Here is a 15,263-nt window from a genome sequence, read left to right as displayed (position 1 = left end):
CCCCTCATAATTTGCTTTAACTTTTGGTCAGCCCTGAAGTGGTCAGGCAGGTGGACTGGATGATCGTTGTAGGTCCCTTCCAACCGAAATAGTCTAGTCTAGAGCTTAGGGGAGAAGACTCTATGATTTACAGAGCTACGTATATTACGTATTCCTAATTAACATATAACATAATTAATGTTTATATTGTGCGTATATTTACATTCCATTGACCTATAGCTCACTATATGACGTTGCATAACGTGCTATGACTAGCGTGGGGTTTCTGCCCTGTGGTGGATGTTGCACCCTTGCTCCTGGCCCCGTGCCAGACTCTGGTTGCTTTCTGCTGGCTAAAGCTGCATCCCAGTTTGTTCAACACACCCGACCCGCTCGGTCTGTGCCCCTGCCGGACCGGTGCTGTGTTAATGCCTGGTGCTGAGCTCCAGAGACAGCACTAAGGGAAATGGTCTTTAATGGCAGACCTGATTTTGCTGCTTCTTATACTGGGATAACAGCCCTGGTCAGTGCAGAAACTCCAGAGTCACTGGGGATGCTGTAGGGAGCATCTGGCTGAAAGCTCGGGGTGGCTGGTCCCTCCAAATCTGGGCTAAAAATATCAAGGTAACTTATGGAAAAGGTACTGAGCTTTGCAAAGAGTGGTTCGTTGTGTTCTCTCTTTCTCTGAATAATCCCAGAAAGTTGGGATTTCAGCTACGTAGTTTGTTTTCTCTGGACTCAGAGCAATTGCAAAGGTCTGAGAGGTGGGATGCCGCCTTACAGGCGTGCCGAAACCTCACTTCATGGGAGGTCAGTGGCGGCACTCAGAGACTGGAATTTTCTGTTCTAATTAGTCCCTTATGCTGCAGCCATGCTGCTTCGTTAGGGAAGCTCTCTAATGGCAGCGAGTTTGGAGGAGGCTCAATGATGTGATGCCCTGTGTGTAAGGTGAGAGGGGAAAATAAATTCACTGGATTGCTGTGCCCAGAGGGTAAACAGTCGATGTTTAGCAAGAGAAACTAAACTGCCTCTTTTGCTTTCTCTCCACATGGACTTAATTAGGGGGTTTCATTAACAAAGCAAGCAGCGTTTCCTGTCGTTGGGCTGTTCCTCACGAGCGCAGCAGCACGGGTGCAGGGAGCTGCCCGAGCCCGCGGGATGCAGAGGGGGAAGCTGCCAGCGTGAGTGGCTCCAGCCTCACAGACCAGTCTGCCCCATTTCAAACCAGCCTTGCTTCGTGTGCGTCTGAACGTGGCAAAACGGCAGCGCTGGGGAGGAGGGAGCTCGCTAGACCCGTGTGTAACGTAGGGGACGGGAAGAGGTTGTCTCTAAAAAACCAAGACGACACACCTATTGTAGTGCAGGGGGGAAGCTAACGCCGGCATCGGGCTCAGTCCTGGGGAGAGTTGTGAGGCACGAGGCTGAAATCCAAGTGGCATCGGTCCTCCTCCTCGGACACCAGCCTCTGGTGCTCGCCTTGGCAGGGCAGTGCAATGGAGAAAACAGAACAGGCAGTTGCTTTACTGCAGCACTTTGATTTATTCTCTTTCTACGAGTTTGGTACATCTATCTGGCCTGAACCCAGGGTGACGGAGAAGCGAGGCTGCGTTATTCCCAGCTGGGTAAAGGGTTCTTGTCCAGGCTCGCTGATCCTGCTAGGAGGCTATTCGTGATCCCCTTCCTCTTTTTATTGTTTGTCAATACAGAAGACTGCAAACATCTTGAATTCCCTGTAGTTCAGTTGCTAGTTTTGGAGAGGAGATAGATCCCTAGCTCAGCAAGGCAGCCTTGCCCAAGGTAAACAGTTATTTTGGGGAAAGACCCCGAGTCCTGGCTCTCGTCCCCTTCTCCAACTTGCTCTAGTTTCCCATCTGACTCAGGAGAAATCGGATTCAACCGATTGCCTCTGGCTCATCCCAAACACGTCACAGGCTAATAGGGCACCTCCCTGGCACATGGCTGTTTCTCTACCATTTGTAATGACTTGCAGATGTCGGAGTGATTCCTAACAGCTGGGGTTACGGTGTGGCTGGGTGGAAGTGGGGAGCGGGGTGCCGTCACGGCTCTATCACAGCCGTGCTGCTCCTGCTTAAAGTGGGCTTTTAATCAGGCGGCCTCGAGATGAAAGGACAGGATCAATGCAACTTGGGGCTGAAACAGCTTATTCCGGGAAACTACTCTCAGGGCATTAGAGAACTATCTGCGAGCCCCGAGCAGGACTGAGGCTTTGATACCTCGCTGCGCCGCTGAACCACACAGGAAACAGGCTGCGAGCCCTGCAGGGCTTACAGGAGAGATGCACCAACTGCCTGTAACAAATAACTGAAGAGGATACTGGTGGTGGAACACAGAGGAGGAGAATTATCAATAAAAACAATAACCTGGGAACCTAGCAGCAGAAAGGAGAAAGAAAAGGGATCTCCCTCGGTTACTAATGGCTGTCTTGCAAAATGTGCTCCTGGAGCATGCTGAAATGCTGAAGTCATGAGGACGGTGTGAAGCTGTGACAGAGATAAGAGATGTCTACAGTCTATTAATGACTGATTCCCTACCAGTGTAGCTGCAGGTGGTCGTTAATCAGAGAGTACTTCAGAGCAGGGAGGGATCTGAAAGAGCACCGGTGTCCAGACACGGACAAAAGTGAGCTGGTGGCAAAAGCAAATTGGCAAGGGATGGGTGCGTGCACCTCCATAAGGAGGACTGTGTAAAGGCAGAGCTGGAGGGGAGGTCCCGCTACCAGCTTTGTTCCCTTTCTGGTTGCAGGGAGCTGCTCCCCGCCATGGGGCAGGGATGGGCGAGATCCCTACAGCCGCTCTGTGGAACCTGGAGCTGGTTTAAGGTCAAAATGAGGGATTTCTCAGAGAAGAGAAAGAGCTTCCCCTGGGGCTCTTAACTGGCATCTCCGTGGTACAGGCATAAGCCAAGGTACGGCACTCGTAATGTTTCTAGGAGCTTCAAGTCCGAGAGTACCCCACCGAGGTACCCCCCGGCCAGCAGCTCTGAGAATGGACTGCAGAGAGCTTGGAAAGTAATGAGAAGCCACAAGCAAACTCAGACGAAAATGGCTTAAATAAAGGCACTTCTGCCAGTCCTGCCCACCTCCTCCCATTAGAGTCTCCTCAGACAGAGGAATGTGCCTGGTTTACCCCCAAAAAATTATTTCTTCCTGTTGCTATCTTACTGTTAAAACATTTTCAATTCAGACTGTGTCTAAGTCACCAAAGACCCGCTCCTGAAGTCAACAGGAAGAAAACTCAGGCTTGAGTGAGAAGCAGCTGCAGGCTGCTTCCCCCCCTGAATTTAGGGGCATTTTCACAGCCTATCTTTTGACTGTAATTTCTCTAATTTTACCTCACCTCCAGAAATATCAAAGTCCTTGAATATCTTCTTAAGTTCTTCTTGCTGGATGTTGAAGAGAAACCTTGTGGCTTCAAACTCGTTGAAATCAATGATATTATCCCCGTCTACATCCAGCAGTTGAAAGGCAGGTCGGGCGTGCTGGTGGATGAACTGCTTTTCAAGATGGTTCTGTTTCGGGGCAGAACGGTTTAGAAACAGATGATAAGCACTGATTTCCTGCTTGGAAAGAATACGTGGAATACCAACTGGTGCTCGAGTCCAGAGAATAAAGGTGACCTCCCGCTAGTCGCGCCTGCAGGAAATACCAAAATCCTGGTGCTTCCTGCTGCGGAGCCAGGCGGGAGCACACGGCGGTTGCCGGCTGGGTTCAGGCTGTGCCGGGGAGAGCTACCGACAGCCAGCCGAGCTCCAAGACTGCTTTGTGAGGTCCTTTCCCATCCCTCCCGTGTGCCAAATGACTTGCAGGGCTACGTTCTGCAGTTGGCTCCTCTCCTTCCTCCCTAAGTCCTGCAGGCAGCAGCCCGGAGCGCTGGCCCTCAGCCGGGTGTCTGGTCCAGAGCGGAGCTGCAGAACATGTCCAACAGCAAAGTTGAGCTCTGGGGGTAACGCTGGCTTTACCACCCCTCTCCCCCACCGCAGCCTGCTGTCCTTGCTGCTTTTCCCTGAAAAGGCACCGGTCTTTCCCCAGCCTTGGCTGCAGGTGATGCCGGGGAGGCTGAAGAAGGGCATCAGCACATGCTGCACCTACAAGCGAAAACAGATGCTCTGCTCTCTTCCCCACAGGTAGACACAACCGAGGGCTTGTTTTTTGGAGAACTAAGATGGACAGCCTGAGCTGGGAGGAGTGTTTAGACAGTTCCTACCTTGCAAAAGGTTCAGGGGTGGATTTATCCCAGAGGAGGAAGGTTGATATTAACAGGGGGACTGCTCGTTTCTCTGGTTTCCTTTTCTATGCAGCAGTATAGACCCAGGGATCCTCTCCGTCCCTTGTATGCCATGAGTAAAGATCAGCTGCAGTGAGCTGGTTCCCTTTACGGGGGTGTTGGATGGTGCAGATGTCCCTGTCCCGACTCCAGGACCCGCAGGGTACACACCTTGTGGGACAGGAGGATGCACGCCACCACGTAGAACTCGTTAAAGCAAATCCTCCCCCTCGTGTTTCGGTCCAGCAAGTCGAACAGCAGCATGATCTGGTCCTTACTCAGGTCGATCACGTAACGGAGAAAGCAATAAAACTGCAGATCTGGAAAACAGTGAGCTCTAAGGCATCGTCTGCACAAAGCTGAGAGCAATAATTAGCAGGATTTATTTTATTTTAAATGCCCGCTGCTCCCAGACAGGTTGCAGAGGCAGTTAAAACACAGTAGCAGACAAGAGATACTGTTCAGAATTAATAGAACAGTATTAATAAGATGGCCTAATTTATGAAAGGGGCATCTGTGATTTCTGCACAGAAGGCAATGTTCAAGTGCTCATAATTTTCTGTCTTTCTTCCTCTTCCTGGAGGAAAAAGGACTTTTCCAGCAAACCAGAAACATGGGAATAGGCTGAAGAACTGCAGGTGGGCGGTAGGAAAGCTGTGAACCAGCGGATGGGGGTTGCAAAGAGCCTCATGTGGAGGACACTATTGGCAAGAAACCCACCTGCTTTCTCACACGGAGCACGATCGGTTTATGGAAAGGATTACATGATGAGGTTGCTGCAGTACTACGGAATTAGCTTCAGTGAGCCAGAAATCCCCTCTTGCCCTGTGTTCCTGACATCTCACTTGCACAGCTGTAAAGATCTCCTTTATGGCTGGCTTGGGTTTTTCCTATGTCGATTATCTGCTCGTTGTGCCAGGACCCGGTTATCATGTTTGTGCAGTACTAGCAAGCCTGTGGCTTTGCGTGCTGCTGGGATGCAGAGGACGATAATACCGTAAAATCAAACAGGTTTCGTAGGCTTTTGGACCTTTTTCTGTCTCGCAAACAGGGAAGGAGGCAATGGAAGGGGGAAGGGGAAAGGAATATCTTCGATGTGAGCTGAAAATGCATCTCAGTGGCTCTGCATGGTCCCCCGAGCCGTACATATTTCAGAAGCTGATGCAGGAGTAGCCAGGCCATGTAACCTTCCAGAGCAGCCGGGGCATGATAGAGCAGGGAGGACACGGTGATATATGCTGTATCCGAAAGCTTTTTGGCATATTGCCAAGCACTCGTATTAACCAAGCTGCTAGTTAATTAGTATTACAGAGTGCTGCATTTGTCGTAACATCTGAAGTGCAATATTTGTAATGTCTGTGATCTCTGGTTTTAAATCCTAAGCAATGTAGCATTCTCTGTATCTCTCTTCAAAACATTACTCAGGGCCTGTAATTTTAGAGCATTAATGCCAATCAGGTTTTTAGAAGGACTTACTGTTCAGGTAATTCTTTCAATGAACATCCAGGAGCTGGAAATACTCTGCCAGCTCTGCGGTATTTCTTACTGACAACAAGCCGTATACTTCATCTAAATGCAGATGCTGCAGAAAACACCCAGATTTCAGCTTCATCTCGGTTGGCCGTGGAAGATCAGCGAAACAGAATTAGCGCCATGGCAATGACCCCTCACAGAAGGAAAATTCTGCCCTAGAATCAGACGCAACCTCCGTCCCACGACTTCACTGCTTTTTCCACATTTTCAAGAATTCTCCTCAGATGTGGAGGCAAAGGCTCCCCTTCCATTCAGCATTAAAGGCTAATACGTACTAAAATCAAGTGACAGAAATTATTCTTAAAATGCTCAAGAGCATTAAATCTGATTAAAATGTGACGGATAGCACAGACTTAAGGATTTATTTTAGACTGTAGTGCAAATCTCAACCTCAGACAAGTACCCCAAAGTCTGTTGGTTCGTGCTGAGGAGGTCCCACGTAGCAGCCACCGCAGGGCTTTGCTTTTCCCCTTAGCCAGGGTTTAGATGTTTCTCCTTTCCGGTACCTGACAGTGTCCTTGCAATGTGTCTGGGAGCTATGGTTCAGAGATGGCTGCTTTTGAATGCCCAATTTCTTGTTCAAGTTAGCTGGTAGGAAGCTGAACCGCTCTTATATTTATATAAAGTGTTTATATTCCTCTTCCAACCCAGAATGAGTCCAATCCAGCACAGCAATAACCATTGAAAGTGCTCTTTATTCCTTACACCCGATCTATACCAGGAATAATACTAATAAAATCAAACTCCACTGGCTTACTTTGGTTGACGGACCCTCTGTAACCCAACACTTTAAACGCGGAGCTGTATGTGGTCTTGCAGTCAGGTCAGCAGTTTCTTCTCCTTGGGTCGTAATGCTGAGCGAGAGCTCAGCCCTGCTGACTGCGGACTCTGCGCGGTCGTATGAGCGTGGTGGTGCTCGTGACCATCTGTCCATAGGATCAGGGGTGCTCCCAGGAGCTTGGGGCAGATTTGCAAAGTTTTTTGCATTTCTGGACTTTATATTCTCTTTCTCTTATTTATCACTTGAGAAACAGTAAGAAGTAATTCATTGATAGATAACTAACCTGTTTGCTGACTTGGTTTGACACCTGTGAGCTTTCTGCAAGAAATGGGTGGAAAGAATTCAAATGGCTGATTCCCTTTGGCTATGGAGCCAAGAGACAGCAAATCTGCTTATAGGGTATCAAGCACCGGATAAAAAATGCCACAGCCCCCAAAATGCTGTGCTGAGTCAGAGTCGCTCAGAAACTTTCAAAGGAGTAACTTGAGTTTGCAAAATTTATGCCAGCAGAGAAATCACCTCTCTGAGCCCCGATTTGATCAGCCTACCCTCAGACAGTCTACAGGGCATCCACCTACACTGCAAGGTTCTGTTCTATTCTGTCCTTACTCCAGTATTGCCAAATCCACACATTGTATCAGATCAGATCCAAAACCCATGAACTTAAGTGAAAAAAAGTGCTCAATTATTTTCAGCTTCTTTCTATTTTAGGGACATACTTGGATTGCATTTTCAGCTTGTTTTTCCTACAGCTCAGTAGGGAGAAGGGAAGAAGAAGGGGAACACGAAACTTTCTTCAAAAAAGGCAGCTGAAATTCTCGTACAGCCACAAATTTCCAGGAACCAGAGTTTTAAATACTATTTCGAGCATCGGTATCGGGAAATTCCCAATAGAAATGTGAGGGCTGATCATACTGGGATAAAGCCAGTTTTTCATAGCACCAAAGATAAGGAGAGGTGTCGATCAGCCCCCGTGCCCTAGGGTATAATATATCAGGGAACTAATGAGAAATCACCAAGCCCAGATGTTCTCAAAGCAAGAGCCTGCGCTGAGTTTCGCTGGCATCACACATCAGGATGGAGCGTGCAAACGCACCCCCTCCCGTACCCCCACTCCGGGCTCGTTATTGGGACGTGTATACAGGGCAAAATACACACGCTGGTGTGAGCAGTGTTGTATCACTGAGGTTCGCCTGGACAACCATTTACCACTAAGCCTTCTGTTAAAAACAGAGATGTTGTCAAGCATGGCTGCACCGTCGGGTATTTCCCCTAGATGTCCCCATTTAATACTTGATTTCAAGTCGGTTTTTCAGAGGATTTAAAGTTTTGCCAGGGAGAAGATGCAAACCTTCACACTTGACACCGGTTGGGTCACATCTTCTCTAAAACAAATTCATGGCGGGTGTCCGCAGTGCTGATACACTCGAATTCCTGCTACTGGGAGTTTTTTAAATATTTGTGTTCCGCTGTTTTCACATGAGATGAACTGGGGGGAGAAGGAAACGTCCCTCTGTTGCCAGGGCAGTTTTTACTCTCGGAGATGTGTCTCTTTGCTCGGCCCAGCAGCGCAGCCCACGAGGCGAAGCCCAGCCCGTGCAGATGCCGCTGGCTCGCCACGCTCCGTCTGCCGGGCTGAGGGAACATGGCAGCGGCCGCCGAGGAGTTCCACACCGCTCCTGCCAGCTCTTCCATGTTATTTGTATTTAGCAGCGTCCCCTGATGCTCCGGCCTCCTCCCGCTCTGCTGCGGGGGGGTGGTGGCGGGGAGATACGCGACTCCCTGCCTCGCTCGGGGCTGAACTGAGCCGCGCCGTGCCGAACCGAGCCGAGCCGCGCCGTGCCGAGCCGAGCCGTGCCGAGCCGAGCCGAGCCGAGCCGTGCCGAGCCGAGCCGAGCCCAGCCGAGCCGTGCCGTGCCGAGCCGAGCCGTGCCGAGCCGAGCCGAGCCGTGCCGAGCCGTGCCGTGCCGAGCCGTGCCGAGCCGAGCCGTGCCGAGCCGTGCCGTGCCGAGCCGTGCCGTGCCGAGCCGAGCCGTGCCGAGCCGAGCCGAGCCGAGCCGAGCCGAGCCGTGCCGTGCCGAGCCGTGCCGAGCCGTGCCGAGCCGAGCCGTGCCGAGCCGTGCCGTGCCGAGCCGTGCCGAGCCGTGCCGAGCCGAGCCGTGCCGAGCCGTGCCGAGCCGTGCCGTGCCGTGCCGAGCCGAGCCGTGCCGTGCCGAGCCGTGCCGAGCCGAGCCGTGCCGAGCCGTGCCGAGCCGTGCCGAGCCGTGCCGTGCCGAGCCGTGCCGAGCCGTGCCGTGCCGAGCCGTGCCGAGCCGAGCCGTGCCGTGCCGAGCCGAGCCGTGCCGAGCCGTGCCGTGCCGAGCCGTGCCGTGCCGAGCCGAGCCGAGCCGTGCCGAGCCGAGCCGTGCCGAGCCGAGCCGAGCCGAGCCGAGCCCAGCCGAGCCGAGCCGTGCCGAGCCGGGCGGGGCGGGCGGAGGGCGGCCGCCGGCCAATGGCGCGGGGCGGCGGCAGCCAGGCCAGCAGGTGGAGCGGCGCCGGCTCCATGTGCGCGGCTGGAGGCGGCCCCGCTCCCCGCCTCGCCGCTCCCCCGGGCGCGCAGCGGCTCCGTCCTCCCCCGGGGCAGGGCGCGGGACGCGGCTGCCGGCAGCTTCCCCGCAGCTCCGCAGCCGCCGCCGGGCCGCGGCTCCTCGGGCAGCCCCGCACCGCTCCGGCATGGCTTTCGCAAATTTCCGCCGCATCCTGCGCCTCTCCACCTTCGAGAAGCGGCGGTCCAAGGAGTACGAGCACGTCCGCCGCGACCTGGACCCCGGCGAGGTGTGGGAGGTGGTGGGGGAGCTGGGCGACGGCGCCTTCGGCAAGGTCTACAAGGTGGGTCCGCGGCGGGGGGCGAAGCACCTGCGGCCCCGCGGGGGTGGCGGTGCCTCCTCCCCGCAGTTCGGGGCTCGTTCGCAGGCTCCCCGCTTGCTGAGCAAACCTGGAAGCTGCGGGGAGGAAAAAAACCCTTGCGGGACGCATCCCGTTAGCTGGGGACGGGAGGGACGGGGGGCAAAGACAGCGAGTCAGCGGGGGGGGTGGGAGTGCAACGCTTTGCTTGGGGCAGGGGAAAGGAGGGAGAGAAGCTTTTTGGTTTTTTTTCCCCTTTTTCCTCTTAAATCGCCTGTTTTCAGAGCGATGCTTTTGTAAGGCGACGAGGTGTTCCTTGCCAAGCCTGTCGGTGCAATGAATGGAGGGAGATTTCTTGGAAGTCAGCAGTTTCGGGGCTGCCTCCAACTTTTGCAAGCCTCTAGGGGTGACATTATTTGTATTCCTGTGGTCCTCGCCGGCAGGAAACTTGGAGAAGAGGAGCCCAGCTCCTTAAGAGCAGGGACATGTCCAGTGCTATGAATGTTTAACCTTTACATTAAAGGACTGGGGTTTTAAAGGCCAAACACTCACTGTACTTTGCACTCCAAAGCAACAGTGTTCTTACTGTTACTGGCTCTGGAATACTCTGGTCTCCTGTGCAACAGTTGAGAGAGGAGACTTTTGCTTGGGGCTGGCTGGAGGAGCAGGTTGGGGATCCTGTGTTACAAACATAATTTGGAAGTGGGGTTGTGAATTAGCTGTTTGGCAGCTGGTTTTTGATGGTCTCGTTAGATCATTTAACAAGGTGTTGTCTTTTCAGAATTGAGAAATAAGTGGTACCTAAAGAGAAGGCCAGGAAGGGAGCTGGTTGTTTGCAGGACGGAGGTGTTTTACCACAGTGTCCTGGGATTTGCTGTATCTGTTTGTTGTCTCTATCATGTTATTTGATAGAAACTCTCTGAAAAATTGGGCCCTAAGCATCCATTGAGTGGAAGTCTTTGGTGAAGGATCCTTTCTTCTAATAAAACGCAATTGTTTCCAGAAGTAGCACCAGTAGTAATCAGTGCTTCTGTTACTAGTTTACTTGGTGTTGTGCTTTCGAAACCCATTTGTATATAAGAATGTTCACTCTTCTCCTGGGTAATTATTTGCTTATGTTTGCTTAGGTTTCTCATGCAATGATAGGAATGAGGTAAACATTGTAAAATAAGTTAATAGGCTTCTGAGACAAATGAAAACTTAGAAAGGATTTGAATCAGTTATTCTTCTATTTTAAACATGTATAACATACCGAAAGTAGATAACTTTCAGAATAAAGCTACTTTATAAGTGGCTGGTTTGGTTTTTAAGTCTGTTGTCATATCTGAATGCCTCTGCTATTAACTCCAGCCTCACGCCAATAATAAAATTATCAGAGTAACTTTATGTACTGTAGGCTAAGGATGTCAGCCTGTCAGGTAATAACATCTCCTCATCTCCAACTACTTCCTTTGATCCCCATTTTGACCCAAATGAGAATGTGGATTATAGTAAATGACACAGCGAAGACCACGTGTTTATAACCAGGAGTTCACTCCATCTGTAACTAGTACATTCAGGCAACTGTCTGCTTTTGAGATGTTTTAACACGATTGATCGGGGGTGGGGGTTAACGTTGTGACAGAAATCAAAGGTCTATTTTATTCTTCTTAGTAAAGTTTTAATTCTCTATCTTCTTTGCTCTCTTCTCTGCCTGTTCTCCGTCCTGGTTGGTGAATGGACATGGTTGGTTTTTGAAGAGTTCTTGTGCAAGATTTTGTTTGTTTGTTTAAGAATCCCAAATTATTTGGGTGCCACGTACTATAAAGGCTTATTTTAGATAATAGCCAGTAGCGTTATTGCAGAGAAGTAGTTTCCTGTCATGCTAAGATTTAACTTGCCTATTGTCTTCCTTTGTCTTTCTATATCTGGAGCACTACCCTAGGTGGTGATGCATATAGGATGGAGATGTGAAAGAGGCTTGCCCTCTTGTTCTGCTCAGCTGCCAAAAAAGCCCCAAACCAACCAACCAACCCGCTCGTGTGCAAGGAGAACGTAGGTGGCCAAGACGCAATGAACAATTTTAATCGTTCTCTTGAAATCACTTTAAAGTCAATTTGCTCTTCACACAAAAGCAATCATTTAAAGCAATTCAGAGTGTTTGTATGGCCATGAGAGTTTCAGGATGTTTGAATGAAGTTCCTGCCTGTTTTCCGTCCCTTTTCCACACACGGAAGCATGGGGAGATGATATAATCCGCTTGTGCCTGCATCCTGCCCTACCCACCATATGTTGTACTCGCTCCGGAGAGCCTGTCGTCCCTGAGCAGTGCAGAAGGATGGGATTTGTACACTGAGTAGTCTGACCTGGGAGAAATTTAGATGTGGATAGAAGAAAAAATGTGCTCGTTTTAGTAGGTTTTGGGTTTATGACACCAGTTTGAGCAGGAGGAAGGAGAGCTCGGCTGTGTAATGGTTTCACTGGGGAGTGCTCCTGCCCTGCAGAACGCTGTCAGGGGGCTGTGTCTTGGACTCCCCGTGCACTCAGCTGAGCAAACTTGAACTGCTTTGACACAGCGTTTACAAAAGTAGGACAGGCTTGATTTAACTATATATTAATTCGAAATAATCAAATCTATAGTGGACCCTGAAATGTATACAGCAGATCTTAAGAAACCTGCAGCCAATGGAAACTACTGGGATTTCCCTATTTTTATACGAAGACTTTTTTTCAGCAAAAGAGGACCTGATTGTATGAGGAAGCAGTGAAACACGTTGCAGAGGGTAATGAAGCTGAAAAGTAGGAAGGGGGTGGGGAGAAACTGTTTCTTTCTAGCTCTCATTCTATTAATGTCTTGTTTTTGGTAAGTCCAGCGGGTATGATGAGGAAGCGATAGCAGCCCGTAGATAGCAACGCACTGCATGCCAAATACGCTTTGTTACCCACCTCATCCAAAGCTCGTTAAATCGATGATCTTAAATCAGTCATTAGGCCAGCAGTTGGGAGCTGTGACCAGTGTGTGCTAGCCTGGGAAGTCTGCAGCACCTCAAGGGTTGTGGGCATATAAAAATACAAGTTCCTAACTCGGATCCTTTCCAAACAGCCTTAAAAAAAGCAGAGTTATTTTTCTTCAAAAACACCTAAGATACAATTCATAAAATGTATGGCTGTGGCTTTATTGATTCAAAGCCGACATCTGTTTGCGTGTGCAGGGAGGGAGAAGCGGTAGCGGCACCCCCGTGAGCTGCTTTGCTGAAGCAAAGCCGTGCTGATCTCGCGGCCTTGCAGATGCTCAGGGCGAAGCCAGCGGTGCAGGCTGCCGTGGGCTGAACGCGTGGAGCTGCTGAATTACATCTCAGTCCTGCAAAACCCATTAGTTGGTGCAGTATTTACTGTTGCAGGTAGTTGCATTAACGTCAGCGGGAACAGATATGCAAGGGTTCCTCTGGGCATTGAGAATTCTCGAGCTAGCAGGGGATGGAGTTGATCTTACAAAAGCGTGGGCTCTGCTGGAAGAAGCCCTGGGGCTCGCTGCCTTTCTCATGGTGGCATTGTTTTGCTGCGCTCGTGCCTCTTGTGAAACGCTATCTCCGCTTCCCAGTGCGCGCTGATGGGGATGCTGGCTCCCCGATAAGGCGTTCGGCTCGCAGGGTGGGGACAGGCTGTCCCTGCGGGAGCGGGGGCTGCCCGCAGCCCCCAGCGCGGCGGAAAAGGGGTTTGTTCACTTGAACTCGCCTTCAAACGGCTCTGCGTGCCGGCTCCCAGAGAGAGAACGCCGAGCCCCGTGCCACAGCAGCTCATAAGCCTGCCTTTTATGTTGTTCTCCTTTCTTCTTAAGATACGGCTTAAAAAGCTGAATTTGGATTATCTGATCTGTTATGGCGGTATTAGTGCTGTACGCGCTACGGACTATAAATGCTCCCTTTTGAAATTTGGGTAATAAAAGACTAATTGTTAAATGTTGTGCAGCTGCCTTATAAGCCTGGCTTTCACAGCGATGGGCCCGTTCGAAGTGACGAGACCGTCCCTGTCGCTGGCAGACCTCTCTCTGCTCGCCAGCCGAACCTACACCGCTCTGGTTGTGCATGAGTTGGCTCGAGTGGCTGGGGCTCAGCTCCTGTTGGTTTGATTCATGAGGGATTTAACATGTAATTCCTGGAAAGGGTGTCACGGAGAGATGCTAATCTGCTGAGTTAGCCTTAAAACAAAAAAAAAAAAAAAGAGGAAGGGAAAAAAAAAGAAGGGGGGGAAGCTTAATTTGGTTGTAACTATGGCCACAAAAAAAATTACAAACCAATGGTAATATCAAATCATGGCTTTGTCCCTTAGAATAGCTGAAGGGTTTTCTTAAAACGTTTCAGCTGGGGAGAGAAGAGGAAGGGGAAGACACCACTCCTGTACATATAGAGCAGTGGCCCAACAATATTAAACCTGGTTGAACTTTAAACTTGGTGTTCACTTTAAACTCACTGAAACGTGTGATGCTCCATCGCTGCTGAATTCTGAGTGAAGCTTGTCCTGCACTCTGCGGAGCCACGGCTGTATCTGTGTGGCAGGGGAGAGGGATAGCTCTCCATGGCCTAAATATTTTGATAATGACTTCAGTGTCATGGCCAGAGCTTGGCAATGCTGACAGTGGGAGCTGTGGGCAGCTGCGTGGAAGAGAAAGCTTAGATGAAGGCTTTGAGCCTTTCATCCTCAAGCACATGGCAATCATTGTTCCTTAGAAAAAATCTCTGCCCAGCATGTCTCTTTTCTTTTTTTTTTTTAATTTTTTTTTTTCAAATTTTTTTTCTTGAGCGTGCAGTTTCCTTGGAAAAAAATGTTCTTTTTCTCATTCTTGGGGTGCTGCTGTCTGCAAATCTGGGGTTCGTCTCATGGGTCTCAGGTCAAACCCACCCTCACTGCCATACCGTGCGGTTGGGGGTCCCCGGGGGGCTCTGCCTGCGTGCAGCGGATGGCTGTGCTGCCCTCCCATCCACCAGCCTCACTCAGCCCGAAACCCTGGTGAAAAGGAATTCAGCTATGAAGAGCAAAGCCACTTAAAAAAAAATTTCTTTAAAATAATGAAATAACAGGTACATTTTTAATAAACTTGCCTCTTGAAGGTGGTGGGGGGTGGTGGTGTGCCAGGGTTAAGCACGGCAAAACACAGGCACAGTTCTAGCTCAGTTCTAGCCCATCTGGTTCAGCGGCTGAGCCTGAGCATCACCCGGTTGCCGGAGCTGAAGAGGGAAGAGTGCAGCTGTGTTTAGGAGCGGTGTCGGTGCATGCTGCCCCCGGGACGCAGGGTTGGAAGGGGCAGCGTGTCCCTGGTGAAGAGCAGAGCGATGGCACGAATGCTGCTGGAGTTGGATTAACTGGCTCCTGTCTCCTGTGGGTTTTGTTGACTTGGCGATAGAAAGGCACCGCACTTCCACCCTCTGAATGTCCGCTCTTCGAAACGGAATGCTCTTCCCATCCAACACGTAGAAACCTTCCTGACGTTTTCCCATCTCGTGCAATTCCCTGACACCTACCTGTGCTCCTGCCCTTACGGCTCGTGTCCTTATTTAACCAACCGAAATGTTTGTGTGGTATTTTCAGTAGGCGGGAGAGACAGTGAAGGAAGCGGTGCCCCAGCAAAGCCAGCCGACGTTGGTGGACCTCAGTGCTTGCAACTCAATGATGCCAACAGATGCTGCCTGCCCTGCGCTTCCCCCTTGTCAATCGTGGGCGTGCTGCTGGGCTGTCCTCCCTGGGCAGGCTTGTGCTATGGAGATAGCAAAGGTCTGATCAGTTTTTTATTTTTCTACAAGGGCCTTGCTTATCTGATGCTTTTCTAG

The 15,263-nt window shown here is 50.7% G+C and overlaps 2 protein-coding genes across 6 annotated transcripts in view; one reads left to right on the top strand and one right to left on the bottom strand.

Annotated features, from left to right (window-relative positions):
- Window positions 1-1,666: 1,666 nt before the first annotated feature.
- On the bottom strand, window positions 1,667-5,874 carry EFCAB9 (EF-hand calcium binding domain 9). The gene is given in 4 exon segments (XM_075164854.1): window positions 1,667-1,723; window positions 3,331-3,507; window positions 4,434-4,582; window positions 5,739-5,874. Coding segments are annotated over 4 exon segments (519 nt in total).
- A 3,232-nt stretch (window positions 5,875-9,106) lies between these two features.
- Window positions 9,107-15,263, top strand: part of STK10 (serine/threonine kinase 10) — a 52,056-nt gene continuing 45,899 nt past the window's right edge. The window contains exons 1-3 of one of the 5 annotated variants that reach the window (XM_075164402.1): window positions 9,361-9,444; window positions 13,408-14,516; window positions 15,025-15,207. In XM_075164402.1, the coding sequence (XP_075020503.1) occupies window positions 15,103-15,207 (105 nt within the window). In that variant the 5' untranslated portion in view covers window positions 9,361-9,444; window positions 13,408-14,516; window positions 15,025-15,102. Of the gene's footprint in view, window positions 9,445-13,407; window positions 14,517-15,024; window positions 15,208-15,263 lie in introns of those variants that run through there. The other 4 variants (XM_075164403.1, XM_075164406.1, XM_075164401.1 and 1 more) reach the window with 4 other exon arrangements.

The sequence above is a fragment of the Calonectris borealis genome, chromosome 15 (genome assembly GCF_964195595.1).
Source record: "Calonectris borealis chromosome 15, bCalBor7.hap1.2, whole genome shotgun sequence".
Classification (NCBI taxonomy): domain Eukaryota; kingdom Metazoa; phylum Chordata; class Aves; order Procellariiformes; family Procellariidae; genus Calonectris; species Calonectris borealis.
This window is presented reverse-complemented; position numbering and strand designations above follow the sequence as displayed.